A 20,265-nucleotide genomic window follows, 5' to 3' on the forward strand; every position below is an offset into this window, starting at 1 on the left:
ATGCTGGTGCGATGATGCTATTGCAATTTCACTATCCTTCAAAAGATTTGTAATATTATTGTTGAAATGAAATAAAACAAAAAAGCGAACAATAAGTCGTAGAAGAAGAAGATAAACATTTGTAAATAACCATAAAATGTAGACAAGTAACTCAGTTGCGCACTCAGTTTGTGGCATAATGACATTATGCATTGCATTCGACAATTTTTTTGTTACGCTCTCCTCAACTCTACCCCCTGAGCTGAGCAGAGGGTAAATTTACTTTAAACAAAAGAAAAAAATTGCACGCAAAAAAAGTTGATGAAATCATGAATGAGAGCGGAAAAACGAAATGTTGGTACTAAGCCAAGTGGAGCATTTCACTTCACACATGTATGCATGCACGCACACATAGCACTCACATAAAGTTTATTTAGGCGCCGTCCTACTTTTGTGATTTTTTACTTGATAGAATGCAAACAAAGAAAGCGAACGAACGAACTATTTTTTTTCGCCACAAGTTCAATATTCTATTAGATTTAAAAATAAACAACTGAGGACTCCTGGCATGATACTGATGATGGCAAGGACGAATGAATATATTTTTAATGCAATTTTCTACATTAGATTTTATGTTGCAAAACGTATAGGGGTGTGCATAACACAGAAAGTTGCCGTTACATAGCCAGCGTAGACTAAGTGGAGACATAACTATGAGTTAAAAATTCATTGATACCAATAAATATAGTGTTGAAGGACACGCCATATAAATTGGAAATTATTTTTTATTACATCTGTATATCATCTTTTCTTTGATTGTTAGAAATGTAAAAGCCCATTAAAAATACGAAAGTGGAAATTGGCAAAAACAACCTGTAATGAAAAGATCAAAGTCAGACGATTTATGCCTCACAAATAGTAGGTGGCATTCTCAAAAACTGATATGATCATTATTAACTTGTTTTCACTGCATATACCCAACATTATTACTATTTTTGTTAAAATGCGAGTATAGGGAAATTTATGAAAAATGCAATCACATCTTCGATTCAAATATCATTTTGCAAAAAAAAAGGTTTTTAGACTAAATCGATAAAAAATAAACATGTATGAACATATGGGAAATGCTGCCAATTCCTTCTTATTTCATTTCCTAAAAATGTAAGTTTTTCTTTTCGCACTCCATCAACGATTTTTGGTACATAGATTAACAACAAATTCTCCAGTACAAATCCGCTCGCGAGCAAATTTTTGGTTGTTGTAGACAAAAGTTATCGTGGTTTTACTACTTCGTTATCGAGTAAAATTATCGAGTTATTGAGCATAAATCTGCGAGAAATTGCTCGTAGCTAACTAAATTGCCTATCGGAAACCAAAAAAATGAAAGACTTCTTAATGCATTTTTGTAGAAAATGTAAAAATTATTGTTTGTTGTTGTTTTGTAGAAGAAAAATAAAAGTAGTAAAAAATCATATTTTTAACACATAATAACAAGAAAAATTGAGAAAGTCCTTTGCACTCGTTTGAGAAATAGTAATATTCCGCAAACAAATTTTAATATTAATATCCTTTTTTGTAGGTGAACAACATTTAATAGAATACGTCCGCCGTTGTTTACCAGTGGAAAGACTCTCTCAGAGAGGCTAAGCAAAAAAACCACCAAATTCTCTCTTATTATTTTGAGAGAGAACTATTAAGGTAGATGTATTAGCAATCAGTTACAGCAATGTCAAAAAGGTTTTGTAAAGTTTACAATGTAAACATAGATAATTTCCTTATTTTCTTAGCACTACTTCATTCCGAAATTATTATTCAATGTATTATTCAACAAATTCCACAAATATTTACATTTTTTCATTCGTAATTTTGGTTTTTAGTTTTCGTTTTAAAATAAACACATTTTTTGGCGTCTACCTTCATAATATTACCTGATCGATTGCCGGTTACTATCGAAAAAAATCGGTAACACGGCTGGAACGTTTTCGATCGAATTTTGCCATGCCGTTTTTTTATTGTGTCGATTCGACACTGTCGAAAACTTATTCACGAGCAAATTCTCGATTGAATCGAATCACGTAATTAGGCCCCTGATATGTACATTATTAACTTGTTCTCACTGCTTATACCCTACATTACATTACAATTTTTGTTAAAAAACGCATATATAGGAAATTTATGAAAAACACGATCACAACCCTTTCTTTAGCCCAAAGCAATAAAAATAAATATGTATATATGAATCATGTTGCCAATTTTTTCATATTTCATCTCCAAAAAATTTAAGTTAATCCATCAACGATTTTTGGTACATAGCACTGTGGTTTAGTTTGTATGGGAGAGAGCGACAAAAATATTTCTAATCAAGATATAGATCTGAAAATTTTACCGTAAACTCGTAGTGACTAGAAGATAATTTCCCCCAAAAATCGTCAGGATTGGTACACATTGAGGTATAGACCCCCTATAACGGTACTTCCAGTTTTTTATTAATTTCAAGATTTTGTCTATATTTTCAAAGTGAATTCGCTGTAATTTGACAATTTGTTTTCATTGGTCGTATTAAACACCATGTTTTGTTATATTACCATATAGGCGTACCTCCCAACTGAATGTGCTGCAATTTGACATTTCGAGTTTATAAACTGTATCAAATACTCTTGTCAAAATTCATCAATATATACCCACATTTTGGTATAGTCCTATATCATGTTAACTTCCGATATTTGGCATATTTAAGTATTTGGCCTAAATTTTCTACAAAAACTTTTGTAAAAATCATGAAATTTTATGAATTTTATTCTTGACAAGGATTAACTGGTAACAAGTATCAACAATATGAGGCACAGAATATTCTTACTAGGTGGGTTAACATTTGGACCAAGGGCGTACCAGATTATATTAGATGAAAACAATGTCCTATAGGCCTCAAACAGGGAATATCTGAAAACTAAGATGTTTTATGAGATATTTAGTTCGCGAGGATGGGTTAGCATATATTACAATAAATTCTAGCTACAGGACCAGGATATATAAACAGTAAACAAGACCACATAGGTGGTCCTGCTTGGCAATTTAACCATTCTACGTTGTTTAGTTTTCTGTGTGGAGCATAAATATACTTTAGGCCTTTCGCGTTTTTACTTTCAACGGCAGATAACTCTTGAAGTGGCATGTATCTTTCAAAAATAATGGTGTCTTTTATAGCAAGCCAATTTGCATGATGTTTATCGATTTTTCAATTCTGTTATCTTGTTCTGTATCCGGATTTTTGAAATTCCTTTGCATAGATAGTTTATACGATGTGACAACTTAGAGAAATCATATCCCGCAAAATTAAAACTGCAAACCTTCATGTGCTATAATTTCTTTGAATACCGTCAGTCCCATGCTGGTTTTGACTCACCATATTTCAAAAACATACAAATACGGAAACACACATTCATACTTTAATCCTAAAAACATCATTTTTATAAAATAAGATCAAAACAAAATGCAAAACAACAAAACCGATTGCTTGAAAACACCCAAAACCCCATACTAAACATTCACAAAAGTCCGAGTATACTCAGTATAATGAAAACTGAATACGGCTCGGCAACTTTCGGCAGACGAGATAATTTTTTTCTAATTCTGGACACATCCACGAATATTTATATAAAAATAATGTGAGGATCCGCGAGGATCCAAGGTACTAAAAGTCTATTTCTTTTCTCAATATTAAATAAAAAACACTCACAAAAATACATTTTAAAAGAGATCAATTGTACTACAAAATAAAGATACAATTGTATGATGTTATCAATTAAAAACAATAACAATACTATTAACTTTAACTTCCACTTCTTACTATAGTAAATTTACACATTACTTTTTTGTGATATCACTTGTAACTTCTCACTACGTTAATGGAAATTTCAATGTCTCAATTTCTACAAATGGAAATGCTCACTTCTGTGGCTCTGTTTTAGCAAGTACCGTTAGAAGTTGTAAAAAGATAGCCGGAATACTAAAATTTGATGTGTCTACGATAGATTTGCAATGTTACAATCATAATTTTTAGACATCGATTTTTGTATTTTTGTCGCCGGCTGGGACCAAAGTGCATAGTTTAAGAAAAAAATCCCCAGTACAAATCCGCTCGCGAGCAAATGTTTGTTGTTGTGTACAAAAGTTATCGCGTGTTGTGTACAGAAGTTATTTTAATGAACACAATTGTCACTAAAAAGTTATCACGAAGGACGTAAGATAGTAGATTGCATAATATTTGTAAAATGTTACAAAAAATTGACAATAATTTTAAATTTTAATCCGACTTTTTTTCGAAAAAAAGTCATTTCGGTGAATTAATGTACCCACAACCTTCAAAATTCCGAAAATCGGAAAGTACTGTTCTATGGGGGCTATATGATGGCGTGGACCTATACCTACGAATTTCTGGGGGAAAATTTTATACCCCAAACGAAGACTTAATACCAAATTTCAGCCATCTCGGTGTGATAATGAGGCCAAAACCTTTAAAATACCGGAAATCGGCAGATATCGTCCTATGGGGGCTATATCAAAACGTGGACCTATATAAATATTTTATGGTAGAAATGTTTCTTAGCATCTGGAAACAAAATATACCAAGTTACAACCGATTCTGTTGTCAAATGGGACTAACACATTCAAAATATATTAAAATGACGCGTACTTTATATGGGGCGTTATATGGGGGCAAATATCTTAAAAATTCCTTAAAACGACGACGCGTCACGCGTCATTTTGTATGGGGGCTACACGAAAGCGTGGACCTACATAGCCCGCTTTCAATACCAAAAGTCCTACGTACATATAATAGATTTTCCCAAAATTTCATCCACTTACGTCAATCCGTTCGGACGCTAGAGTGATTTCCACAGACGGACGGACATGGCTATATCGAATTGCACGCTGATCAAGAATATATATAGTTTGTGGGGTCTACAATGATTATTTCGAGTAATTACAAACGTAGTGACTAGAGTTTCTGGTCGGGAATTCCCGGCCCGGGATTTCCCGGGAATTCCCGAAATTTTTTGAACGGGATTTCCCGGGAAAAATTTTTGAAATTCCCGGGAATACGGGTATTTGTATTTTCATGTATAAGTCAAATATTATTTGTCTTATATTTATTAAATATTGGAAATATAGTAGAATGGCGATAATTCGTGCCCCGATTATTCGTAATTGCGGGCCCATTGGAAAAATCGCCATAATTCGTATAAAATATGTATGTATTGGTCCTCTCGATAATTGGTGTTTTTTTCTGGAATTCGAAGTGTGTATAACCTCACATAATTCTTGATTTATAGTTTATCAAAAATTCGTTATAAACGGATTTGTTATATGATCAACACGCATTTCGAACCATAAGAACAACATACGATATCGTTGACTTTAAAAATATAATCGGACAGCACTCTTCGATATCAAGGAAGCTTTGCTAGGATGGTAGTTGGAAAAAGATATTTTATATAACCTCCGCTAATTAGTCAGGAATAATTAGATTTTGACCGCATACATAAGATATTCTTGAACAGCTGCCATATGTCATATATGATTTATTGGTTCTTTCAAGATTTTGGCACAACGTCGTTTAAGATGTTTGCTATTGCTTTTTGACCCTATTGCTATTTTCCCTTTATATTGTTCCAAAGAGATAACTAATGACACAACTACACATAAAGGGAGTAGGTATTTCATGTTTGCTTACTCTCTGTCACGTCTATGCCCCACGAATTCGATTTACCATAGTCCCGGGAATTAGAAATTTTTATTCCCGATTTCCCGGGAATGGAAAAAAGTCGGGAATTCCCAAACTCTAGTAGTGACAAACTTAATATACCTCCATCCTATGGTGGAGGGTATAAAAATATACTTTGGTTTGAAAAAGAATCAGTCGGCTTTGGCGACGGAGATATCTATACCCTCAGACTTTTTGGATTAAAATACTTTTTTTCCAAAAAAAACTTTTGTATTTAGGGGGGTTTTCAAAATTATCAAAATCATTTTGTCCGCATGTGATTTTCATGTAAAGCAAGACCATATCTTGTAATTTGTATATATTTATATATATATATATATATATATATATATATATATATATATATATATATACGAGGGCGGTTCGGAAACTTCTTAGCCTATCAATGAAAGAGAATAGTTAGTTTTTCCAAAATATTTTTATTTTTCAATATAATCTCCTGAAACTTCAATACACTTAGTCCAACGCTTTTCTAGCAATTCCATCCCTTGATTAAAATAGTTTTCCTCAAGGTCTTCAAAATAGTGGTTTACAAATGTAATTGCATCTTCATTTGAGGTAAAACGCTTGCCAGCAAGGATTTTTTTACATTTGGGAACAAGTAAAAGTCACTGAGAGCTAAATCAGGAGAATAAGGGTGGTCAAGCAACTCGTACTTTAATTCGTTGATTTTAGCCATTGTTAAAACATTCTTGTGCGCTGGTGCGTTGTCTTGATGAAAAATTATTTTTTTGTGTTGTAAGCCAGGACGTTTTTCTCGAATTTGTACATTTAATTGATCCCAAAGGTTGCAATAGTACCCTGAATTTATTGTTTACCCTTTTGCAGATAGTCAATCAATAAAATACCTTTGAAGTCCCAAAAAACCGTTGCCATAACCTTACCTGCCGATTGAATTGTTTTTGCCTTCTTTGGGGCACTTCTCCAGCTTCAGTCCATTGTTTGGATTGTTATTTTGTCTCTGGAGTATAGTGGTGGATCCATGTCTCATCAACAGTTATGAAACGACGCTTAAAATTCATTTTATTTTGCTTAAAACGATCCAAACAAGCTTGAGAAATGTTCATTCTTATGCGTTTTTGATCTACTGTTAACAAATGCGGCACCCATCTTGCCGAAAGCTTTTTCATCTGTAGTTCTTCATGCAAAATTAAATGGACTCGATCATTTGAGATGCCCATGATATTAGCAATTTCACGCACTTTTATTCGTCGATCATTTAATACCATATCATGCACTTTGGCTACAATATCTGTTGTTGTTGCTGTTTTTGGACGTCCACAACGTGGTTCATCTTCAATGCTTGTACGACCACGTTTAAATTCAGCAACCCAATTTTTTACTGTTGCATATGAAGGAGCACTTTCACCTAATACATTCACCATATCATTATGAATTTCTTGTCCCGATAACCCTTTTTTATTTAAATAATTAATGACAGCACGCATTTCTAATTTTTCCATTGTAAAAAAATTGCGGATGCGTCTTTTTTGAACACCTGTTTCTATATGAAGGAGTTGCCAGATCAAAACAAAATTTAACATGTGTTCATAACAGAGATGGAAGTTTCCAAAACACTTAACTTTTTTCTGTTTATACCGCGTTTTTGTGCTAGCCTAAGAAGTTTCCGAACTGCCCTCGTATATTCAAAATCAATTTTAGATGTTATATCCACAGCATCCACGCAAATTAACTTTTAAAACCAATACGTTTTGCCAAGTCTAAAGCAGAGACGAGCTTCTTTGCTTAGATCGTATAGTGAGGGCGCCTACTGAGTTGTTTTTGCATTGGCTTCTCTCTCTCTCACGTACAGTGTAAATGTATGAAAACAAACAAAAACATAAGGTGGTTATTACTTTTTTCACTCATACGTTCATACATGTCTTCGCTTTGGTTGTATTTCTGTGGTCGTCGCTGGTCTAAAGACATTTCATTTTATCCGAAAACATTTAATTTGTAAAATATACAACAACAATTCGTTAGTTATAAAAGGACAGCTTGACTTCAACTATGTAGATGTAGTTCATGCTCAAACTTGATCTAAGTTTGGAAGAAATAACGGGTGACCCAACAAGAGGCACTTTTTTCAACAACCTTTTTTTTTTGACAGATCACGCGTGTCAATTTGTCATGGAATAGCTTACGCCTCTACAACGTTTACAAAACGTTCAACTTTATTACGAAAATTCGCGTTACGTGGGGAGTGTGAGCCTAATTTTGTTCAGTGGTGAGGCACATTTCTGGGTTTGGCTCTTGAAACAAATTTAAATGGAAGGTGCTTACACCTGGGAAGTTTTTGAAGATTCTGAAACTACAATGTTCATAGATGAGAAAAAAAAATCGCCGGAGCGCTTTTTAAATAAATCGCGATTCAAATTGATATTTTTAAGGGTTTTTAGGTTTTCACGATTTTGCTTGGAAACCACAATTCCTTTGGAAATTATACCAACGAAAATGTAGCTATGAAAATTCTCTACAAGACTGACTTTTATGATATCTTCGTAGTTTTTACCGTTTTTGAGATATAGAAGTTCAAATTAGGACAATGGATTGACTGTATCGTCTCCTTATATTAAAATGTTATGCACAGTGCACCTTAACTAACTTTAAATCAAAACCGCTTACACCAGGGAAGTTTTTGCGGATTCTGAATCAGCAATGTTTATAGATGAAAAAAATCCAAAAACAAGAAAGGATTTTTTTAATAAATCGCGACAAAAGTTAACATTTTTAATTTTTTTTAGGTTTTAACGATTTTTTTGGAAACAGCAATCCTATCGAAATGGGAAAGAAGAAGAAAATGTTGTAGCAGTGAAAATTCTGTACAAGACTGGCTGATTGATATTTTCCTAGGTTTTACCATTTTTGAGATGTAGAGGTTCAAATCAAACTTTCAGATTTTTTTCTTAGGTCTTCAGGATTTAGCTTGAATACTGCAAATCCTTTCGAACTGGTACTAAAGAACATGTTGTAGCTGTGAAAAGTCCCTACTAGATTGGCTTCCGTAATTTTGTAGAGAGTTTTCATAGCTACAACATTCTCGTTAGTATCATTTCCATAGGACGGTTTCCAAGCAAAATCGTAAAAACCTAAAAACCCTTAAAAATGTCAATTTGAATCACGATTTATTTAAAAGGCGCTCCGGCGATTTGTTTGTTTTTTGATTTTTCTGTTCTATGAACATTGTAGTTTCAGAATCATTTAAACTTTTTTCAAGAGCACCATGAGGTATGTAATGCACTATGTCTGTCCATTCCCTCCTCCGCAAAACTTTTGAACTTTAAACCTAATACAGATTTTTGTCGGCAAGTTCAAATGTCGAAAAAGTGCCACAAAATTCTGAAAGTTCCCATTCACATAGGCTGAGGGTATATTTCTGTCGGCAAAGCCGACTGCTACTTTTTTACTTATTTCTTTTAAAGAAAACAGCATCATTTGGCTCTTGCTTTTTTTCACTCATACATTCACACATGCATTCGTTTTGTTTGTATTCCTACGGTCGGCGCTGCTTTTAATGGATCACCCTTTATTATTTGTGGGGGAGGTATGCGCTCATTTTAGGATTTAGTTTGTGATTTGAAAAAAAAAAAAATTGTACCTACTGGGGATTTCGATTCGAGTGTTATCGTGTAATATAATCATTTTAGTTGGTAGCCCCAGTGATTTTAGAGCCTCGGGACATTATCGCAGAAAGTATGAATTTGTCTATGAAAATATATATCCAGACCACAATGAATACCGTTGGTAAAAATTTCAAACTTAAGCTGAATTTAACTGGATTTTTTTAAGAAGAAGTGGGCAGATACTGACCTTCTTCGAATTCAATATAAGTTTGGAAGAACGATGTCCAAAGAGTGGACCAAACCGAGAACTACTTTTAGGAGCCGGCGTTAGCTTTATACAGCTTTAAGTAAGGTACCCCAAAAAAAAGTTATACTGTCGCAATATGTACCACGAAGACTGTCTGTTGTACAAACTTCAAAACTATCCAAGATATGGTTTAGATGAACAGACGAAAACCCCCACAAAAAACAGTATTATAAGTAGTACTTTCGATGAAAACTTGTGTAGGATTTCTTTAGAAAACAATTTTCCTGAAATTAAGTTTATGTCCCGTACACAAACTCAGATTGCAGAGGAAACGTTCGACTCTACCAACCTATTTATGTTGACCTGTTATGTCCTTAAATGTTCACAGTATGTTCATGGAGTTCAGCACAGACCGCTTAATATGACGTCTTAAAATATTTTAATTTAAATTTACACATATTTACTCAAAAATTTGCTCTATTATAAAAGGGTCACCAACATTTTGTGGTATAGCGTGCAGTAGAAAATAAACAAATTGGTCAAGTTCATTTATCGCTAAAAATAAAATTTTCACAGTTCACAAAAAAAGAAATTGAAATTGCCAAAGAAAAACACACCAGATGAAGCAAACAACGAACAGAAAACGCAACCAAAAAAATAACAACAATAAACAAATAAATAAACAAAACAACAAATAACAACAAATTTTAAAAATAGCACCACAACAACAACGAATTTAAAAGAATCTAAAACAACTTAACTAAAAAAGTTACAAAAAAATAAAAGTTTGCAGCAAGTTTTGTCATAAAAACGAACTTAAAATGTTACAACGCAAATGAAAATTTTAAACAACGCCATATTGCTCTCAAGAAAATATGCGACGACATTAGGTGGGCACAAGAAATTTAATTTTTGCAACACAAAAACTAAGGCCCAAGAAAGCCCCGTAGAAAAACACCAACAACACAGGAAACAACGAAGTTAAATTTAATTTTCTATCAAAAGAGCCATAACATTTTTCACAGAAACAAACAACGAAAACAACAACGTTGTGAACAAAAACAACGTCGTTATAAGTTCCTTTCCTCAGCACAAAGTGTGTCCCAGTGACGACAACGATTAGCAAAACGGCGTCCCTACAGCAGAATAGTAGTGCCATCACTACCACCACCACCACCTCCTCATTATCCAACAACACCTTTAACAACAAATTTCGAAACAAAAACAACAAAAACAAGATGTTGTGTTTCAATTTGAAATTGGCCACAATATTTCGATCATATCGCGACGAAAGTGTACGTGACCGTAGCCAAAGTTTATGTGCGCCACCCACAACAACTCGAGCCCCACCCCACAAGGATATTGGGGCGTTGCGTGTATTGCAGCGTCGTGCATCCAGTGTTATGTAAGTAGATAGTACTTTAGTTATTCTTATTGTTACTGTTGTACATAGACGTTCTTGTCTTATCAATGTGTGTGCGAAAATTAATATGATGACATTGTTTTTGTTTTGCCGATTACATTGATCTAATGTTAAGAGCCCTAAGGCCTTTGGAGAGTGGCAAGTAAACAACAGAGAAACAGTGTATCGAAAGTGGAATTAATTAAAAAAAGATTTTAAATTTTAATAAGTTCTAAAGAAAGTAAGTAATTGGTAAAATATGTACTAGAAGGAAATGCCACCCTATGTAAAAAGCATGAAAAATTCTGGTTGTAAGGGAATATTTTCTGATTTCCTTCTTAATATCGCTCATTTACTCAAAGAGTGACACATCTCAAAAAATCCAGTTTCGAGAAAAACGCGTTTTAAGTTGCCGATTGAAATTTGACATTGTAACTTAAAAATATTATTACACAATTACACAAAAAATAAAATACCCACTTGGACCATATTTTGTAAACAGCTAGCCAGATATTACTGCTAAATTTCTGTGCAAGATCAAGCATGATTTGAAGTGTTTTAGTGCTTCATAAACTCAAAAAACTTTTTTGTTGAGTTATACCAAACTCGTAGTAAATGAGCTGTAACTCATTGAGTTTTAGAGATATCAACATGAAAATTTGACGGAAGATAAAATAGAAGTCGTAGAAAAAATAGAAATTGCCAACTCAGAAACGCATTTTTTGAGTTATGCCACCCTTTGAGTAAATGAGCGATATGCAAACAATTTTCGATCATTTAGCTCAATAGTCCGGTCAAAATAGACATTGAAATAGCAAAAATTCCCACAGAGCTGAATTTTGGTGGAGAGCTAGGGTTTGCCATTAGAAGCAATGTCCTAAAAGTCCCCATCGATCGCAAAAAAAATTATTCGGGGTCAAAGGTCAAATTTTAAGGGTTTTTAGGTTATCGGATTTATTTTTTGAAAACGGTTGATCTAATCAAAAAGTGACTAAAGTAAATATTGTAGACAAAAAATTTTTCTACAAGTTTGACCTTTATAATTTTTTCCTAGAAGGAACCATTCTTGAGATATAAAAAAAAACATTATTCCACAACATCCCATACGGAACAAGGGAGACTTCTCTCATATCAATGAGTGCACCCCGATTCATATTTAGCTCAATGATATGGGACCTACTGTTTATCGCCGAGTCCGAACGGCGTGTCTTAAGACACCACTTGTGGAGAAGTTTTTCAAGGCTGAAATACTCAGAAAATGTTTCCAACATTACTGAGGGGTATTTTGCCACCGTTGAAAAATGTTTGATGTTGCCTGGCCGGGGAATCGAACCCCCGACCTTCTGCGTGCAAGGCGGGCATGCATACCATTGCACCACGGAGGCACCCTTGAGATATAGCTGTTCTAAAAAACACATGATTTTTATGCACTTATAAGGGAAATATGCACATATTCAGACGAACCAGCTAAAATAAGCGAAGTAATCGGGTCGGTCCCCCAAAAAATGTATATTTTCTTGAAGAGCGAAATTATAGCTATCTTCTAATAAAAATTCCAACAAAATCGGAGCGTGTTTAGTAGAGTTATTCAATGTTAGAGTCATTTTATGCGAAAATAGCCCATTTAAGCCACATGTATAATCGAAAGCCCAACGGGAACGACCCCAACGAAAACTCTCCGATTTTTTTCAAGTTTTGTCCGAAGGTAGGGATTGTTGCGCTGATTACGGAAATATATAATTTTCAATGGTTGCGGATCCAGTTCGCCGGTTATTCGACCAGAAAGGCCAAATTTAAAAACCGGGTTAGACCCAGTTCTACTGAACCGATTACTGCAAAGTGGATATCGTTTGAAAACTTACGGAAGTATCTAACATATAGTGTCGTTACTTTAACCGCTTCGCCTCACAATGTACTTACGCGGCTAATGGTAAGTCTTTTTTAAGAATCATAAAGACCATTCTTGTAGACAATTATTAAATCTACAACTTTTACTTTAGCCGGCTTTTGCTAAGTCTTACCGTTTTTGAGAAAAATTAAAAAAAAAATAAAAATTGCATCCAAAAATGACCTTTGACCCCGAATAACTTGTTTTGCACACATGGGATCGATGGGGACTTTTAGGACGTTGCTTCTAATGGCCAACCCTAGCTGTCCACCAAAATTCAGCTTTGTGGGAATTTTTGCTATTTCCCCCTTATAGCCATGTCTATTTTGACCGGACTACAACTCAAATGAGAAAATTAATATTAAATGATCTTCGCCCTAACAGACAAAATTACAAAAGGCAATCGATATTAACAAGACAAGATCTTAAAGATCTGTGATCTAATGGTGGAGAGTTGGAATTTTCCTATCATAGCCTCTTGTCATGCCAGAAAAATGACATCTGGGCCTCAATTCTGTTTTTATGAAAATGTGAAATGAAAACTTTTATAAAGGAGAACGCTGTCAAATGAAAAAAATATAAAGGAAATATGTATTTTTAATTTCAAATTTTTATAGAAAAAGAATCCAGCCCCTGGTCTGGAGATCTCTTAACGGAGATATTTCTAGTTTCGGTGACCCTCGTGGCAATATACACAACTAAATCTGTACAACCCCACACAAAACAAAACATAAAAACCGATACAGGGTACTTAAACCCTGACCACTCTATACTGCAATCAGTAGGATCTACAGGTAAACCTATATTATATGAAAACAAGAACAAATCGTAAAGTCCGACCCAGCCGAACTTTTTATACCCTCCACTATAAAATCTTTTGAACTTAAAAGGAATAGTTTATTTCCTTCGAAGTGGAGAAGTTTTGTGACCACTATCTGCAATTTTAGATTTGAGGCTACTTACTTACTTTACTGGCCCATTGCAGAACGTTTGTTTCATAAGCCGAACTAAGAAAAGATTTCCAATTCTCTCTGTTTACTGCTTCGTTTTCCAGAATACAGCGCCTTTTCATTTCTTGATCCACTTGTTTGCTCCATCTAAGCTTAGGCCTGTCAATTCTGCGTGCTCGTATTTATACGCCTTTTTAGCGGGTTTATCATCGCTCATTCGTATGATATGGCCTAGCCAACGCAATCGTTGAATCTCGATACGTTTATCTATATTGATGTCGTGGTTCATACGACGTCGATATTCACCGTCAACGCAGATTGGTCCGTAGATCTTTCGAAGAATTTTTCTCCCAAACACACCGAGCACTGTCTTGTCGGCTTGCGCAAGTACCCAGGCTTCGGAACCGTACATCAGCACAGGTAGTATCAGTGTTTTGTAAAGCGTTGTTTTCGTTTGACGAGATGTGGCTTTATTCCTAAACTGCTTACTCAGTCCGAAGTAGCATCTTTTGGCCAACACTATTCTTCTTCGTATTTTACAACTGATGTTGTTGGTTGTGTCTACGGTGGTTCCGAGGTAGCCGAAGTCTTTTACTACCACAAAATTATAGGAACCAACCTCAACAGTTGGCCCGATCTCTATGGACGCATTGCGCGTCGACACCATCAACTTGGTCTTCTCGCCGTTAACCGCCAGACCCACTTTAGAAGATTCAAAGGTATCAGTTACTTCCTTACCGATCGATCCATGATGTCAATGTCATCGGCATACGCAAGTAACATATGGCTATTTGTATATATTGTGCCACTTCTTTTGACCTTCGCATCTCGTATAACCTTTTCCGTCGTATAAGCTTTGCCGTCACCTTTGAGGTTACCATATGTAAAATTACAGACAGCTCGGGATGTATCGCGATCTGGGGGCTTTTCCAAAATATGGACCGATGATGACAATTTTTGGTGGAGAAGTTTCGTGACTGCAGTGAACCTCAAATGTCAATTTACGGATAGTTCAAACAAAAAATGTAGCTAAAACCCTCAAAAGACAGAAAACTTATATATGGACCTATGATGATAATATTTGTGACCACTGGAAATCTCAAATGTCACATAGGGTAGGTAGAAAATCGGCAGGTACCATTATATGGGGGCTATACCAAAACATGGAACTATGTCGAACATTTTTGGTGGAGAATTTTCCTGACTGCAGGGAACCTCAAATGTCAAATTATGGGTAGATCAGTCGAATATGTAGCTTAAATACTCAAAATACCGAAAACCAGGAGGTACTGTAATATGTTGAGTTTTTTTGTGAAAAAGATTTGTGACCACGGGAAACCTCAAATTTTAAATTAGCCAGGACCTTCAAAATACCGAATACCGGAGGTACTGTTACAACAAAAACATGGCCCTGTGTTGACAAATTTTTGTGGAGAAGTTTCTTGACTGCAGGGAACATCAAATGTCAAATTACAGGTAGTTAAAAAACGGCTAATATGAATCGGGTATGCACTCATTGATATGAGAGAAGTCTCCCTTGTCCCGTATGGGATGTTGTGGAACAATGTTGTTTTTGTTTAAAAAACGGCAGGTACCGTTATATGGGGTCTATATCAAAATATGGACCTAAGTTGACAATTTTTGGTGGAGAAGTTTCGTGATTGCATGGAACATCAAATGTCAAATTACGGGTAGTTCCGTCAAAATGTAGCTAGAACCATAAAAATACCGAAAAACGGGAGGTACCATTATATGGGGATTGTGTCAAAACGTGGTCCGATATAGCCCATATTCGAACTTGAGCTGGCTATGGAAAATAGACACTCGGATGCAAAAATATAGTGTTCTATTTCAATTATAGACGATAGAGTAACTACGGCAGTTGGACACTTACACTTGTGCCCCAAATTCCAAACTATTGACATCATTCTGGGCCCAACTGTTTCATAAAAGAATGAGATGGAGCAAATCATCTGCAAAATCGTATACCTTGACACTCTATTTTGGCACCAATATAACACTGGTCTAAGAAAAAGTTTTACCAAAGCTTAATATTCATACCTCCTGTAGGCGATCAAAAACCTCTGGTAAACATAGGTACTCAAGGGCACTTGACTTCCAGACTTAGTGATGCAGTGCTTAACATGCTGGCATGTGTCTTCTACACTACACTCTGCTCTAGTCAACCTCTATGGAAGCCGATGCATCGTTATCATTTCCAGTACCTTGCCAAGTAAACGAAGAAGATTGATGCCGCATTAAGTTCGGGGATTACTCCTGACATTATCTGGCAATTTCAGCAGGACAACGATATTTGCAGGTTTTTACTCTCTCCGAAAAATACACTTACTAATACATTTAAACATCAAAGTCTATATGTGGTCTGGAATGGCCTTAAGGATGATGTTACACATCTATCCGACCTGTTCAGGTGTATTCATTCAGCGAATTATACATAAAGCCTATTCGATCTTATGTCTCTCAACATCTGATGCCAAATTCTCCCCTAGAAGAGGAAACTAATGCTCCATCCTTGTATAGAATGAAGTCAGTTGGACAAAAACACAATCACTTCACATAATTAGAAACTTACCATATATTTTAAGGAGACATCAAGGACCTTCATTGCTCTACACGGTGCTATTGACGCAACTTTAAATGGAAGGTACTTACACCTTAGAAGTTTTTGCGGATTCTGAAACTGCAATGTTCATAGATGAGAAAAATCAAAAAAAACAAAAAACAAGTAACAAAGTATCAGTCGGCTTTGCCGACAGAGATATACCCTCTGGCTGTGTATATTGAAACAATTTTGTTTTCCAAAATATGTATGTATTTAGGGGGTTTTAAAAATGTTAGGCTTTTGAACCGACAAAAATTTTGATTAGGATTAAAGATCAAAAGTTTTGCGGAAGAGATACTAAAGGAATGGATCGACATTGACCGTTATGGAAGTGGATCTCCAGCCACAACATATGGTGCCATAGGGGGGTTTTACACTCTCCGGACTGTTTGCTCAAGAAGTATGGACTTGCCCCTAAAAAACTTTTACCATCGTAATTGAGGCAGCGAATGCAAGTTGCTTCAACAAAAAAGTGATTCGAGAGTAGGTCTTAAAGTGAACTTATCCGAAATTTTGTGTGGGAGGTACCGGATGGAGTGGACAAATATAGTCCATATTTAAACCTGATCTATATCTGGTAGATATATTAGGATGTGAAGTATAGACCAATTCGGCCACTCCCTTCAAGAGTTACCGTACGAACAATTTTTCCGACATTATTGAACTTTTGGGGGGGAGGTACCTGAAGGAGTGGACCAATATGGCTTATCTTCAAACTTAAACTATGTTTGGACAAAATATTACTAAGGTCGTGTTTTGGACGGAATCGGCAGATCGTTCGAGAGTTATCTTGCGCTCCAACCACCTCACACGGTGTCATAGGGATTTTTTGCAACTTTCATGCTATTTTCTCAGGAAGTATGGACATGCCCCTGATGAAACTAGTTGCATGAAGGGCAGTGAATACTAGTTGCTAAAACAAAAATCAAAGCGATTCGAGAGATGGGCCTAAACTGAACTTTTCCGAAATTTTGTGTGGGAGGTACCCGAAGGAGTGCACCTATTGAGACCACATTGAAACCTCATATAACTCTGGTAGAAAGTTTAAACTATACAAAGTATGGACCAAATCGGTCACTCCCTTCAAGAGTTATCTTGTGCACAAACTTTCCGAACATTTTCGAACTTTTGTGGGGGAGGTACCGGAAGGAGTGGACCGATGTAGCTCATCTGCGAACTTAAACTAAGTTTGGGCAAAATATTACGAAAGCCAAAATTTGAACCGGATCGGTTCATCCGTTCGAGAGTTATCGTGCGCTCCAGCCAGCAGGACAGACAGACAGACGGACGGACATGGCTAGATCGACTCCAAATTGTCTGAAACACATTTCGTCCAAACATACTTGGGGTCTAAAACCATTATTTCGATGAGGCATATTTTCATCGTATCAAAGTGTATATACCCTCCTTAGCCTAAAGGCTGAGGGTATAAAAAACGCCGGAGCGCTTTTTAAATAAATCGCTGTCAAAATTCACAGTTTTAGGTTTATTTTATATTTTCGCGATTTTTTGTAGCTGTAAAAATTATCTAAAAGATTGGCCGCTATTATCTATTCATAGGTGTTACCATTTTTAAGAGATATAGATGTTTATGGGGTGCCACCGTGGTGCAATGGTATGCACACTAGGGATACGCAGTGAGATGCAATAATCGGTTTTTCAATTATACGGTTTTCGTGAAAAATTTAAAACTCGATTTTCGGTTAGTCGATTATTTGAGAGTGTACTAAAAGTCGAGTTTCGATTATTCGTTAACTGCGGAAAACCGATCACAATCGACCATTTTCGTTGATGCAATCTGTGATGTACATATGTACAAAAAAGTACCGTCCATTACGCGGTTTTAGCACACCCAATAGTCAACTACGACTAATAGTCGTCCACGATAAATAGTCGACTACGAATAATAATAGACTACGACTAATGGTTTACTACGAATAATAGTTGACTCCGACTTTCGAAAGTCGATTAAGAATAATCGATTATACGATTTTCGCACAGTCAATAGTCGACTACGATTTTTAGGGATTTTACGGCTAATAACCGATTAATCGATTATCCGAAATCGGTTTAACGTATCCCTAATGCACACCCGCCTTGCACGCTCAAGGTCGTGGGTTCGATTCCCCGGCCAGTCAACATCAAACACTTTTCAACGGTGGCAAAATACCCCTCAGTAATGTTGACGACATTTTCCGAGTATTTCAGCCTTGTACAACTTCTCTACAAGTGGTGTCTTAGACACGCCGTTCGGACTCGGCGATAAGCAGTAGGTCCCATATCATTGAGCTAATATGAATCGGGGTGCACTCATTGATATGAGAGAAGTCTCCCCTGTCCCGCCTGGGATGTTTGTGGAACAATTATTATGTCACATTTTTAGCCTTATTGTTTTTAGCCTTATTTGCTTGAAAACGATAAGTCTTATCGAATGGGACTTGATAGAATCTGTTAGCTATACAAATTCTCTACAAGATTGGCTTTCGTTAATTTTTCCTAGGTTGTACCATTTTCGAGATAAATAAGTTTAAGTTGGAAAATTGCAGTCAGGAAATTGTTCTATAAGGAGGCGATACTCTCAATATATTGTCCCGATTTGAACTTCTATATCTTAATAACGGTAAAACCTACGAAATTATCATAAATGTCAATCATGTAGAAAATTTTCATAGTTTGAACATTTTCTTTAGTCACATTTCAATAGGACTTGCAGTTTCCAAGCAAAATCGTGAAAACCTAAAAAAACCCCTAAAAATGTCAACATGAATCGCGTTTTATTTAAAAAGCACTGCGACAATTTTTGTTTGTTTTTAGTTTCAGAATCCGCAAAATTTCCCAGGTGTAACCATCTTCCATTTAAAGTTGCTTCAAGAGCACCGTGTCTAGAAAAATAGATACAACTGGCCACAGGGGTTTTCACACTACGCTTGAAAAAATATTGTCATTGACTCCCTGTTTCATCGCCTCTTCAGACATTATCTATAGGCTGCAGAATAATTGGCCACACCATCAGCGTTCCGTTGTTTATCTGTTTAGAATCTCTCCAGAAATATTTAATATTTGACCAAAATTGGTAAAATAAAGTTCAACCAAGTGCTTGGACCTGTTTTCGAAACTCAAACAGAGGAAACCGTACGAGAAAATTAACAACCGCATTTGATTCCATCGAGCGATTGTAACAGAGAAAGTCACCGCTAAGTGCAAAATCATCAAAACTTGACGCTCTTGGAGAATTGCTCCTTGCTCACAAACCCACTAAGATTAAGAGAGCAAAAATCCACAATAAACCTATCAGGCTTAACACATGCTTTTATCCCCCGATATAAAAAACCCTTTTAAATATCCCGACTTCAAAGAATTTAGCAGTAATGGAGGCTACGAATAATCACAGTACCTCTCTTGATGGCTTTAAGCTGGTGCAGAGGTACAGCAAGGCTGGCAAAAGTTTTTCAACTATTCATCTTAACAACATGTGGAGCTACGGCGCTGTTCTTAAGCCACCACCCCTCAATTGTCTTCAGAAGAGATTCCATAGCAGCACTGACATACTAAGTTTTGCGTTTTTTCTCCATAGAAGTTTTCAAATCTTCCCACTCCACTCAATAATTGGCCTATTTATACTCCAAACCAGGAAATTAAATGATTATTAAAAATCTGATTTATTGGCGAATTACTTATTTTCTCATTACACGTTACATTATTTTCTCATAACACCAAAAATTAATTTTATAATCGATAGTGGGGACAGTTGACTCTTTGAATCTTAAACGACAATGAACGCAGAGTATCGGCAACCGCAGAGGATTGCAGTGGCCGCAGAGTATCTTT

General features: G+C 35.8%; 1 protein-coding gene across 11 annotated transcripts in view; it reads left to right on the forward strand.

The window, feature by feature from the left end:
* Positions 1-20,265, forward strand: part of LOC141398080 (GTPase-activating Rap/Ran-GAP domain-like protein 3) — a 390,292-nt gene that overhangs the window by 170,278 nt on the left and 199,749 nt on the right. For 7 of the 11 annotated variants that reach the window (XM_073975256.1, XM_073975255.1, XM_073975260.1 and 4 more), the window contains exon 2: positions 10,151-10,979. The exons of 1 other annotated variant lie outside the window; for it this stretch is intronic. In XM_073975256.1, coding sequence (XP_073831357.1) covers positions 10,813-10,979 — 167 coding nt within the window. In that variant the 5' untranslated portion in view covers positions 10,151-10,812. Of the gene's footprint in view, positions 1-10,063; positions 10,980-20,265 lie in introns of all 11 variants that reach the window. 3 more of the 11 variants (XM_073975263.1, XM_073975257.1, XM_073975265.1) reach the window with 2 other exon arrangements.

The sequence above is a fragment of the Musca autumnalis genome, unplaced genomic scaffold (genome assembly GCF_047663935.1).
Source record: "Musca autumnalis isolate F117 unplaced genomic scaffold, ASM4766393v1 scaffold_3, whole genome shotgun sequence".
NCBI lineage: Eukaryota > Metazoa > Arthropoda > Insecta > Diptera > Muscidae > Musca > Musca autumnalis.